Below are 13,351 nucleotides of genomic sequence, written 5' to 3'. Positions count from 1 at the left end.
TAAGGAATATTATCTGGGGTGGGTTTTGGGTTTTTTTTGCTTCACATGGAGAATGGCCAACATATATTTTAAAGCAGCATTTCAGAGGGGCAGTTATTTATGATTCTGGGTTTCACACAGGAAACCTAGTAACTGTATACAAGTATGTTAACCTTTTTCTGTTTTCTGTGCTTAAAATGATGTGTGGAACTGGTGGTCAGTGCAGACTCTTGAAAAAGCTCAGTTCCCATTCTTTCTTTAAACAAAGATTATTTGCCTCATAGGCTCATTTGCAGATTAAGCTATACCATGACAAAGAAAACCTAACCTTCATTAGCCTTCATGCATTCAAAGAATGAGCGGGGGTTGCGGCGTGCGACTGTCCCTTCCAACTTCACCATCCAAACTTTCATGTGTGGGGGGTGGAAGGCTTGAAGAGGGAACATACATGGGTTCCCTCTTCAGACTTTCTGCTCAATTTAATAGTGATTTTGGGGCAGGGCCAGGATGTGTGCTTCTAACTCCCACTCCACATGTGTTTTGAAAATGTGGAAGGTTCAAAGAGGCAATCCCCCCCCCATTAACCAGCGTGGTAGAATCATACATTACATTTTGAAGTTGGTTTGCAAGCCAAAACCAATTCTCAAAAAAGCAATGTGCATTTTCTGGAAAAAACACACACGCTTGAACATTATTTAAACATGCTTAACTTGTCAAACAGTTTTGATTGGTCAATTTCCCAAGCCTTGGGCGCACTGAACCGCAGAGAAAGGCACCCTGAGCAGAGGGAGAATGAGTAGACAAGCATCTCCAGACCTGGCATGTTTGGAAGTTCAAACCATGCTTAACGCAAACCAAAGCTTAGGTTGATGTCTGCATTAGAACCATGCTTGTGAGAATTAGATTGCACAGGGAATACAGTTCTTAAAGAGACTTCTCAAGGAGTGGAATGCATGTGCTGCACTGTTATAGAGGTTCAATAATGGCTCGGGTGGTCTTGAAAATACTATGTGGCCCTGGAAGCCGGGGTGTGCAGTTTCACAGGGACCGAACAAACCCCTGTGGATTCCAACCTTTCCCAGTCTGATGCTGATCCTTCAATCTAGACTCATAAGGGAGGAGTTATGTAGCCTTCACCTGTCAGCCTCTTCAGCAGCTTTTGTTTGCAATTTATTCTGTTATGATGGTTGGAAGTAATATAATGCAGTTTTACCCACTGAGAAGTTGCATTCCCTACCAGCATCTTAAAGAACTGCCTCCCGTACAGAAAGTGTATCTTCTCGCCACCTGCATTACAGAATACAAAGAAATGCTCCAATTAAAACTGCAGTTAAAATTAAAGCTGGCTTTCAAATACATTTAACTTCATTTTTCGATATGATGTGTTCAGGACTTGCCAGTAAAACACACTTCCAAAGGCCCTCTGTTGTTGGAACCCTTGAGGCTGCCAAACTGTTTGTTGCGGGGTGAAAGTATGCATTCGGATGATGAAGTTTGGTTTCATGGTTGCTGATGGCATCTTTGCTGTGGTATGCTGAAGAGTCTAATATGAATACAACTTGAACATGGAAGCTAATTTCAGAGACTTTGCTTTCTATCCTCACCAGAGGTGCACCTGATAGGCATGAGTGACAGGACCTTTGCTGTAGTCATGCCAAGGTTGTGGGATGCCCTTGCCAAGGCAGGCCACCTAGATCAGGGGTCCACTGTCCCTCAGACCTTGTGGGGGGCCAGACTATATTTTGAAAAATAAATAAATGAACGAATTCCTATGTATCACAAATAACCCAGAGATGAATTTTAAATAAAAGCATATTCTACTCATGTAAAAACACCAGGCAGGCCGCATTACTCATGTAAAAACACGCTGATTCCTGGACTGGCCGCAGGCCGGATTTAGAAGGTGATTGGGCTGGATCCGGGGCCCGGGCCTTAGTTTGCCTACCCATGACCTAGATTAACCTCTACAGTGGTGCCCCGCAAGACGAATGCCTCGCAAGACGGAAAACTCGCTAGACGAAAGGGTTTTCCGTTTATGAGCTGCTTCGCAAGACAAATTTCCCTATGGGCTTGCTTCGCAAGACGAAAACGTCTTGCAAGTTTGTTTCCTTTTTCTTAACACCGTTAATACAGTTGCGACTTGACTTCGAGGAGCAACTCATAGAACGCAGTGTACATAGTAGCCTTTTTTGAGGTTTTTAAAGACTTTGGTGATTTTTGAAGCTTTTCCAAAACTTCTTTTGCAGCCATTTGGTAAGTTAAGCTTTTAAGACTTTTTTGGGGGGGTTGGATTTTGTGTTGGGGTGTTTAGAATTCAAGGACTTGGTGTTGGGAAGGGGTTTGCAAGAATCTGGAAGCTTGTGTGTTTTTTTTCTGCATTTTTATGATTTTCTGTGACCATAGGGCCACTGCTGTTTTTTTAAAAAAATTCTCGGTTTGAATTTCTGTGTGCTGGTGGCTGGGGGAACAGTTGGGGAGGGATTTGCAAGAATCTGGAAGCTTGTGGTTTTTTTCTGCATTTTTATGATTTTCTGTGACCATTGGGCCACTCTGCTGTTTTTTTAAAAAAAAATCTCGGTTTGAATTTTGAAATGCTCTTTACAGTATGTGTGACTTGAAAGAGCACTTAATAAACTCTTGTTGTACCAAATTTGGCTTTGTTTGGACTTTTTTTGACCATAGGAACGCATTAATTGATTTTCAATGCATTCCTATGGGAAACCGTGCTTCGCAAGACGAAAAATTCGCTAGATGGAAAAATTCACGGAATGAATTAATTTCGTCTTGCGAGGCACCACTGTAATCATTTTCTGGTGGGCAATAAAGATAGTTCTTTGAGCAAGCCTTTTGGGGTTATGGCATTTTAGTCACGATGTACTGATGCTGCTATCTGTGTTAAATTCTGATTACTGATGTTCTAACCTGTTGGTCCTATTGTTGGTTTTATATTTTGTAAGAGGTTTTCATTATCTAAGAGAAAAGTTGGATAAAAAACTTGTAATAATAATAACAAGTTCCATTAACTAGCACTTGAATGAATTTTGTCATATTAACACATTGTATTAACAATTTATATTAAAAATCAATATACTTGTATAATATCAGAAAGAGAGACCCAAAGTATTCGGCTCATCGCATTTCATATTCTGTAATGTGATAGTTTTTTAACATTTTATTTAATCAAACTCCTGATTCCCTCAGCTTAGCTTACATCACAAGGTTGTTCTGACAGTAGAAAGTGGAGAGACCGTTGAGCTCCTTGGAGCTGAAGCAGGTTATAACAGTATTTAATAAAAATAATGTTGTTGATGATGACGATGATAATAATATTTGGTATTGGGAAAGGAATGCTATACCTGACTGAGAGGGATGAAAAGTGGAGATGCTTAGGAAAAGTACCAGGAATGCTGTTATCCACCACTACCCATCTGTGCTGACCTGAAAGTCCTCTAACGTATTTGATCTTTTATTGCAGTGCATTTGTGTGTGTCTCCCCCCTTTTGTTTTTTTGAATAACTATAATGTAGGGAAAAACACATACATTTGTTGAAGTGCCTGACCGGAAAAGCTTTATTGATTCCCTCCCATTTTTAAAAATTATTTCAGCTCTGGACAAAAAAGAAAACTACTGTCTAAAGTGGTGTACAGTTTACTGTCTGATCGTGATCTGAGAAGAAGGCTGAAAGAACTTGGACTGTCCACTCAGGGAACGAAACAACAGCTTATTAAAAGGCACCAGGAGTTTGTGCACATGTATAATTCAGAGTGTGATTCTTTAAATCCCAAATCAGGTAGGAAGCTGATAATGGTTTCCCTTGAAAACTGCCAACATTTTCATAAAGTATGCCTCTTTCTGACAGCTTGTTTACCTACCATTTTATTTATTTGAGAACAAAACATTCAAGCATGCCTATTCCAGATTTCTCTTTGGACATATTTGGTCTTGGACTCTTTTCGCATGAAACAGCCGCTCTGCTGAAAGGCCATTTGAATTTTCATTGGCATGAGGTCAGCTCAGCGCAAGGTAGCTATTTGTGTCCAGTGGTTGCTTTCTGCATGGCGTTGGGATTCCCCTGTAACCCTGGCAGCAATATTCTCAGTGGTATGATGGTAGTTAATTTCTATGGCCTCCACACACACTGCACAGCTGCTACATGGATGCGACTTCAAATAGCTTATTTGTGTGTTTATAGAGTGAAGTCAGCCTTAGAGACTTAATTATTGTTGGTGAATGTCCTTGTTCATCCAGGGTGGTGGTGGCAATGCATGTGGTCATCCCATTCCGTCTTGCGCTATTTTAGCTATGGGTGCTGTAAATTGTTTGCTTCTAGCCAATTAACTCTATACACGCAGGCTACACTATCCAAACTCTCGCTATACGAAAATTCACTTATCCAAACACAAGAAATTGGTACCCAAGCGTCATGTGATTCCTGTGTGTGTTATAAAACTCAAGGTATAATACACATACTCACCTCTTTCCCCTGGCCTTTCACATCTGATATATACATTTTGAGGAGACAACGGCTTTTACAGAGCTCTCATCCCCCCCATTTTCTTGAGCGTAATTGTTGTAACCCACTAAGTAAAATGTACAAAATCTAAATAATGATGATGATGATGTCGATTCTCACATAGCTGCACAACACACTTTAAAAGTAAAAAAAATATCTCTGAATAGAACTTAGGAGAGGAATCTCTGATTCAGTTCTACTTGTCCCATTTTAACAGAAAGCTAGGAAATCTTTTCCGCTAAAGGTCAAAATGACCTCTAGAGTTACAATTCGAAAATACGACTTGAGGGCACAAATATTTGTGTAGGGGAAGACAACATGACAACTTACCTCTTAAAACGTGTTTGCCCTGGTTCCAGTAGTCGTAGGCAACAACAGAAGTGTCTGTTCTGAGTGTTTTGATTTGACTTTTGTCGCTGCAAGAACTAGAGAAATACAGTTGGTTTTTTCCCAGAAAAATGAATGATGGTGGTTAGCATTAGAGAAACCCTGCTGGATCACATCAAGGGTCCTTCTCCAGTGTTCTGTTTCCCACTGTGGCCAATCAGATGCCGGCAGGAAGTCCACAAGCAGGACACAAGTGCAGTGCCTGCCCACACACTCATGTTCCCCGGCAACTGGTATTCAAAGGCATGATGCCTTCAGACTGGATGTACTAGGGTAACTCAGTGAAAACCACAGACCCATTTTTCATTTTCTTATATAGTTAACATGTTCTAGGTCATTTAAAATACAATTTCCCAAAGTTTCATCTTCTGGCAACACTTTTAAAATGGCGCGAGTAAAACGACGAGAAGCGTGGCATGCAATATGGTTCGGAATATGGTTTTTCCAAATCATACATAATTTTATAAGCATCTACCATGTTCTCTCTTAGTCACCTACATTTACTTGCCTGGTTCCTTTTGGTCACAGTTTTTCCATGGGGTGGTAATTATGGTTTGGGGAAACAAACCAATTTCAGATGGTGGTTTTGCTCAATTGCCTGAAACCATAGTTAAGATTAGCCACAGTTTATGGTTCGAACAAACCTCTTAACTGGGGTTAATTGAAAATTGAAGCAAACACTTCCAGTTTCCTGGCAGCCACACTGGAGGAAGAGATTGGAGACAGGCATGTGTGAGCTCATCCATGTAGCATTAAAACATATTTTAATGTTGCATACAACTCAGGCTATTGTGATTTACATTAGAAGCAATGGGTTTCTGACTGTAGTCCAGGAATGGCAAAACTGTGGCTCTCCAGATGTTGCATTACAGCTCCCACCACCTCTGATCTTTAGACATGTTGGCCAAGGCTGGGGAGTGTTGGAATCCAACAACATCTGTAGACCCTATCGCACTCCCTAAACTGCTCAATCTAGTCTGGATTTTTCTATAAATCAGGAGATGTTTGAGTCATGTTGGGCTTATTTCTTAGATATCTATTTATAGAGCAGCTTCTTTAAGAAGGTATCAGATTCCTGATGGAAGTAAGGTTTGAGTTTCGTTTTCCCGTGAGAAAAAATCCATAGGCTCTAAATTAATGATCTCTATGCAGGACAGACTTAAAATCAACAAACATGTTGATTGCAAGCAAAAATACAATCCATTTGTGATGCCAGAAAACTCTCATTTTATAGCATGCTGTAAATTGTCCTGCTATTTTGTTTTTGCCAGCCATTTGGATTTCAAAGACCAGAAATAAAAAACAACAACAATAAAATAAAATAATTCTTGGTGGCACTAACAGGCATGAATGCTACCAAGGACCCTCTTTCCCATGCTTGGTTCATTTGATCTCACAGGTCTGTAAAATAGGTCAATTATATTTCTGTTTCACAAAAAAGGGTACCAAAATGGAGAGTGATTTGCCCAAAGTTGTTGTCTTGGGAGTTTGATTACAAGTCTAGGCTCTTAATCTCTAACCCTACACAACATTCACCGTGGGCATGCTGACTCCTCCGCCCCCTGCCAACAATTTTTATTTCAGTTCTAACTAGAGATGTTCTGTTCTGTTGAATAGTAGAAAATATTGATGCATGAAAACCCAATCATTATCCACCTACATATGTTGTTCAGGCACATGTATACATTTATTTTTATATGGCTTCAGCTCTGTTAGCTCTGAAGAAATGTTTGCCTGCTAGTACTGACAGCAGTGACTATTAATGCTCATAGCCTATTAGGAATTTCGGAAGCTGTCTTATACCAAAGATGTTCCCCAAAGAGAGAGAGAGAAATAAGAACTCTGTAACTCTGCTTTTTTGGTCATTCCTGCAAAATCCAATAATAATAATAATAATAATAATAATAATAATAATAATAATAATAATAATAATAATAATAATATAGTAGCAGCAGTTGGGAGTTGACAAATGAGAAATGTAACAGTCGCTTGGAGATCTATGGACCTTGTTGTAGTGACATTCAAAACTCTCTTAGCACAGTCTTCTGTTCAGGTCTTCCAGTCCTTGATTTGTCTTTGTTGCTTATAGGTCTGGGGTGGATAGATTCTGGGAAGGAAACACAAGGAGCAGAAAACAAGCAGTGTTTGTTGGGCAGGAGATGGGCTACTGTTGCAGAATCAGGGGCTGTTACCGCAGCCAGTCACAAAGAAGAACCTCTTGCCTTTTTCCTCTTTCATTTACCTTTCTCCTTCACTCTGTGATCTCCTTTATCAGGAAACTATTGCTGCTTTTGAAAATACTGTCTAATACTCAGATACATTAACAGTCAAGGATTTCCTGAGAAGCCTCTTAGAGCTTGCTCAGAATGGCATGAGAAATCTGTCCTAATTCTGAGATCCTTCTGGCAGCTAGCATGTGGTTACTGATGTTTCCTACCCCTTTCAACAAGGATGCAGTCTTTATTCCCCTATTCAGGTCTTACTTTTCACAAGCAGGTGAACTGCACCTTCCTCCATTCTCTCGTACTCCCCGTCTCTTAGAAAAAGCTTCATTATAGGTGAAAATGTGTTTTCACTTCAGACTAGCATGTTTCAGTTCTTACAAAGAATATACTCTCAGAAACATTTTGTGCCTTGATATAAGAGGCGCCCCCGTGACGTTAGGCTTCTGCTTACGGCAATCGTTTATTTCCACAGTTGCTGAAATTGTAGGAGAGCTGGAAAAAAATGAGAAGGCTCGAACACAACTGGAATCCAGTAAACCTAGAAGAGGCGTAAGTTGATAAAGTTTGACTGAGGCTTAGTGACAAGAAATGAGCATGTGTCACTTCATGTGATGAAAATCCCACAATGAGCTTTTCAAACCACAACTGAGGATGTACCATATGTGTACCCCCTGTATTGCAGGGGACTGTACTAGATGATTCTTGGGATCCCTTCCAACTCTCCACATCTATGAGATGTAGTTAATAATGATGGAGACTGGCGCGCCTCAGTTGGAAGGGCCAGCCACAATTGGGGAACCACCACTGAAAAGACCCCATCATGAGTCAGCACCAACTGGGCATCCTCTGGTGATGGCACCACCAACAAGGCCTCGCCTGCCAATTATAGGATGTGAGATGGTTGGTATTGGGGAAGGTGCTCTTTTAGGTACTTGGGTCCCAAGCCATTTAAAGATTTATGCACTAGTGGCATGCATACTTGTGGTATGACAAGGCGAAGGTTCATAAACTGTTTAAAAACCATATTGTCAGAAAATCAATTTTTGTCGTCTGGATGAAGTATAAGGACTTATTAGAAAGCAAGACCCCGAGGTGGTTATCACCAGTGGAAGCCAAGATTTCTAAAAAAAGGCCCAATATGGAGGCCTACTGGCCAAAATATTGGGAATTGATTGAAAGAGTTGGAGATAATTGGAAGCTCCAAAGCCAGGACAAACTGAAAAATAAGGTGCGAGATTGGTTACATTATGCTCAAATTCAAGAGGTATTTAAAATGGATAAAAAAGTGGGTTTCCAGTTGGAGAAATCGAAACTGGAGACGGAGTTACTAGAACCAAAGACTAAGGTACTTTCGAGGATGTATGACTTGCTGCTTAAATGGAACACACAGGATGAGACAGTTAAATCTGCTATGATAAAATGGGCACAGGATGTAGGACACAACATTATGTCTGAGGACTGGGAAAGGTTATGGAACACCGGTATGAAATTCACGGCATGTAGTGCCTTGAAAGAGAACATTATGAAAATGGTATACCGGTGGTACATGACCCCAGTCAAGCTGGCTAAAATATATCATCTTTCTGATAATAAGTGTTGGAAATGCAAGGAGGCAGAAGGGACATTCTTTCACCTCTGGTGGACCTGCCCGAAAGTAAAGGCCTTTTGGGAAATGATACATAATGAGCTGAAAAAGGTATTTAGATATACCTTTTCTAAGAAACCAGAGGCCTTTCTTCTGGGCATGGTGGACCGGAAGGTGCCAAAGAAGGACAGAACCTTGTTTATGTATGCAACCACAGCAGCTAGGATTCTTATCGCAAAGTTCTGGAAGACACCAGATTTACCCACACTGGAGGACTGGCAGACGCAGCTGATGGACTACATGGAGTTGGCAGAAATGACTGGCAGAATTCGAGATCTGAGCGAAGAAACAATGGAGGAGGACTGGAAAAAATTTAAGGACTATTTGCAAAAATATTATAAGTTGTTTGAATGTTAAGATTGCGCACGATTAAGAAACGTTATGTTTCTGCAATTTATTTAAGTAAATGATAAAGTAAGTATTGATGGAAAAAAACGAGACTTAGAAACAAAATATTATGTTTATTAAGAGTGTTAAAGCTAATTTACAAATTTCCGAAATTGGTAACATAATAGAATTTAAAGGTATAATAAGATGGGAAACAAGACAACAAATTGCTGAACTGGCTAGAATAATGAATGCAGTGCCGAGAGGATGCGAGGAGGTCCAAAAGTGAACTGTTGAAGGACGTTATGAAAGTTTCTTAACTTTATCTTCTTTTTCTTTACTTTTCTTTATATATAAAAAATGTTTCTTGCATGTTGCTATGTAAACAAATCTGTTAACCAATGGAAAGAAACGCAATAAAAAATTTTTATAAAAAAAATAAAAATAAAGATTTATGCACTAGTGCTAGTACCTTGATTTTGACCCTGTAGAGAAAAGGATCTACCTTTAGGTAGACTAGCACACGTTAAATGCAATCGAGAGTGTATAGAAAGAGTGCTAAGCTACAGCTGTCAGGGGAGGGGAGGGTTGTGTGAGGAGAATATAAAAATTTCCCTTTTAGATAATTATGTCTTGATTATTTTGGGGTGTGTGGCTGTATATCCTTCACCCTTCGTTAAAAAGTAATGTTTGTTCTACTGTTCCAGAGTATGACATTTACAAAAAAACAGACGGAGAAAGAAATAGATGAAATTCACAGAGATTATCGTAAGTAAAGCGATTATTTCATTTGCATTTTTTAAAAAAAGGAAATTACCTCTTAGGAAATGAACAAATTAAAAATGGAACTGGTATTAAAATACTCATTTTCTCCCTTTTCCCCATCATTGTTTACCTATACTAATGTGCCCAAGAAAAGAAAGAAAAGAAAAGAAAATGCGAGCAGTTCATCATGGAATTGCAGGGAGCTATGACTAGGAAGCAAAACTCTCCACTCTTCCTTCCACATTTGGCATAATAGCATTGGTGTCAACATGAAGGCATACTCTGGTTCAGTTAGTTACATCTTTCCTGCAAATTTGTCCTGCAAATAGGATCACAATCTGTAGTTTGAAGTTAGTATGCAACCCTGGTTTTGATGGGAAACAGAAACCCTGGTTTGTAGGTTTTGATATACTGGAAAAAATTATGGTTTATCCCAAAGAGAGAGTATGTAATTGAATCAGAGCATGGGAGCTGCAGCGGGGTGGGGGTTCACATAGTGCCAAGCCACAGTTTCACATTTTGTCTGAACTGAACCAATGCTTTTTTATTTTAACTGTTAGCTAGCAGCCTCATAGTTTGTCCAATAAGAAGTCTTAAGGAATCATTAGATTTGTATTCATATCAAATTATGCTTAATATAATGTTGACTATGACTCTGGTTTAGAGTTCAAGCTACAGTGGTAACTTGGGTTACAAATGCTTCGGGTTACAAACACTTCGGGTTACAAACTCCGCTAACCCGGAAGTAGTACCTCAGGTTAAGAACTTTGCCCCAGGATGAGAATGGAAATTGCGCGGCGGCGGCAGCGGGAGGCCCCATTAGCTAAAGTGGCACCTCAGGTTAAGAACAGTTTCAGGTTAAGAATGGACCTTTGGAACGAATTAAGTTCGTAACCAGAGGTACCACTTTACTTTCAGGTACACCCTTGATTGACCCAATGTAGGACTGTTGTGTGTCTGTTCCTCATCATATTTAGCAACTAAATGTCCTTTGGGAGTGCAGCAGGATGTTGAACTAGTTAGAAAAGCTTGCCTCATGAAATTGAGTTTAGGATATATTTTAACAGGCTGCTCTTAATTATTTTTAAACTTTGATTTTGGGAATAATTTTGATCCTACCTGGTTCATTCTTTATTTAATTTCAGGGCTAATTTTTCTACACTGGATAGTCCAGCAATTCCTCTTTTGGCTCCCAGTCGATGCTTTATAAATGTCAAAACACTAGTATTAACTAGAATATGTGAAATGTTGTAGCAGCATTATGCAAATGGAACATTTGGAAAAAAATATGTATGCATGTCATTCTTCACTGTAGCATGACAGGTGAATGAAAGTACTGCATTGCAAATGAAACTGATCAGTTTTTAATGAGAGCAGTGAGAAGCTAGAATACTGCACATTTGCTCTGGCCTTCTATGGATGAGTTGCTCGTCCCCATGCATTTTGTTCCTGACCAGTAATTTGCTTCACTTCCCATATAGGTTCATACATTCTGCAGCCGTATGGGACTTTGGGACATCGAAACTGACTAATAGCAGTCTGTGCCCAGATCCTCAATGAATGACTTCATTTTCCTTTGCTTTGATACAAGGGTTCTTAGAATTTTACCTAAGGAATGGTTAAGGGTGTGATCATATCCAATCACAATGAATACAAGGATCTAAAGGCAAGTCCCTCAGGAGGGAGATGTTGTTGTATTCAGCTCCTAACTTCCTAAACCTTAGATCAACAGTCAGGGATGATGGCAGCTGCAGTTCAGCAACACCAGGGTACTCAAGGTTGGGAAGACTAATGTAGGCCAGTGGAATAGTTAACAATGAAAGGATTATTTATTCATTTATTGCATTTATAGACCTCCTTTTCCTCCAAGGAGCTCAAGGTGTACATGGTTCTCTCCTCTCCATTTTATCCTAAAAAAAAAACACCTGTGAGGTAGGTTAGACTGAAAGACAGTGAGTGGCCCAAGGTTACCCAGTGATGGGTGGGTGAGGATTCAAACCCTAGTCTCCCAGGTCACTGTCCGACACACTGCTCACAGTTACAGTACATGGACACTCCAATTTACAGGGAAGCAAATTTCTGAGAGTGAAATTCATAGTCCCAGAACTAATTACTACATATAGTGAGGAATGAAAGTGCATTGTTCAAAAAGGAACCAACATTGGGTCTGTGGGGAAGGATTGGGTCAGAATTATATATCATTTTTTTCACCAAAAGACTCACAAAGTGCAGGTGGTTGTGTTGCCCGCACCTGTTCTAGTAACTGAAAAATCATCGCACATCTGACATTACATTGTTCTTGATATTTGACACCGAATGACACAGAACTCATCCAGTGAAGCTGAATGTACGTAGGAAGGTTCAGAGCAGATAACAGAAAGCACTTTTTCATACATCACATCGTTAAACTATGGAACTTGCTCCCACAGGAGGCAGTGATGGCTACCAACTTGGATGGCTTTGAAAGAATTGGACAAATTCATGAGGATAAGGCGACCAGTGGCTGCTAGCCATGATGGCTGTGCTCCACCTCCACTGTCAGGAGCATGTTGCCTCTGAGTCTCAGTTGCTGAGCATCACAGATGGGCAGAGTGCTGTTGCGCTCATGGCCAGCTTGCAGGCTTCCAACAGGCATCTGCTCAGCCCCTGTGAGATCAGGTTGCTGGACTACATGTGCCATTGGTCTGAATCAGCAGGCTTGTCTTACATTCTTAACCAAAGCAGATTGCGGATTATTTTGGCCAGGGAACATAAACCACGCTCGGAAACAGCACATTGAATCAACATTGGCTGGCTACACCAACTAGACCCACCTTCTGATGTTGGGAGAGCGTAGAATGTTTTAAGTGAGAATGAACGAGAAGGAAAGAGCTGTAGTAGAAAAGGCAAAGGAGAAAAGGTTTCTCAGAGAACACATTTCAGACTGCTGAGACATTGGTTCTCAGTTCTGGAAATGGCAATCGTGAAGCTGGCAGATATTTTCCTGGAGACCAGATTTTCATAGAAGCATCCCACTTTGCTTGTCAGCTAGCTGACAATTTGCTCAGATAGCAGGAGGCTTGCTAAACTCTGGAATGGCTGCTTGAGCACGTCTGGACTCTTGAGGGAGAAGGAGAAAAGGCTTTGCCTGATTCACAGCTCTGGCAATTACACCAGCAAAGATGATACTCAACAAGAGCTTTGGCTTCCAAACACATCATGTTCACAAAGACTTGCATCAATGAACTTTCAGTGCTGTGTTTCATGAGCCTCACACCTCTTACTACACATATACAGTCGTACCTCGTTTTGCAGCTGGGATCTGTTCTGGAGCCCCGGCCGCTAGCTGAAAAGGATGCAGGGCAAAGTGCTGCGTCTGCACACACGCGCGGAGGGGTTTGGGCTTCTGCGCATGGGTAAGCGGCAACCTGGAAGTAACCCGTTCCGGTACTTCCGGGTTTGCCGTGGATGTTCACTGGAATGGACGCTAGACAAGGTGGACGTTTGCGGAGGTATTATTGTAACACTAA

General features: G+C 40.6%; 1 protein-coding gene across 2 annotated transcripts in view; it reads left to right on the top strand.

The window, feature by feature from the left end:
- The window catches only part of RAD18 (RAD18 E3 ubiquitin protein ligase), a 123,901-nt gene that overhangs the window by 38,604 nt on the left and 71,946 nt on the right, over window positions 1–13,351 (top strand). For both annotated transcript variants that reach the window (XM_081184252.1, XM_081184251.1), the window contains exons 7-9: window positions 3,586–3,770; window positions 7,578–7,654; window positions 9,785–9,845. In XM_081184252.1, coding sequence (XP_081040378.1) covers window positions 3,586–3,770; window positions 7,578–7,654; window positions 9,785–9,845 — 323 coding nt within the window. The remainder of the gene's footprint in view (window positions 1–3,585; window positions 3,771–7,577; window positions 7,655–9,784; window positions 9,846–13,351) is intronic.

Source organism: Podarcis bocagei (assembly GCF_964188305.1).
Source record: "Podarcis bocagei genome assembly, chromosome: 2".
NCBI lineage: Eukaryota > Metazoa > Chordata > Lepidosauria > Squamata > Lacertidae > Podarcis > Podarcis bocagei.
The sequence above is the reverse complement of the archived record's forward strand: the minus strand, read 5'-3'. Positions and strand labels throughout refer to the sequence as shown.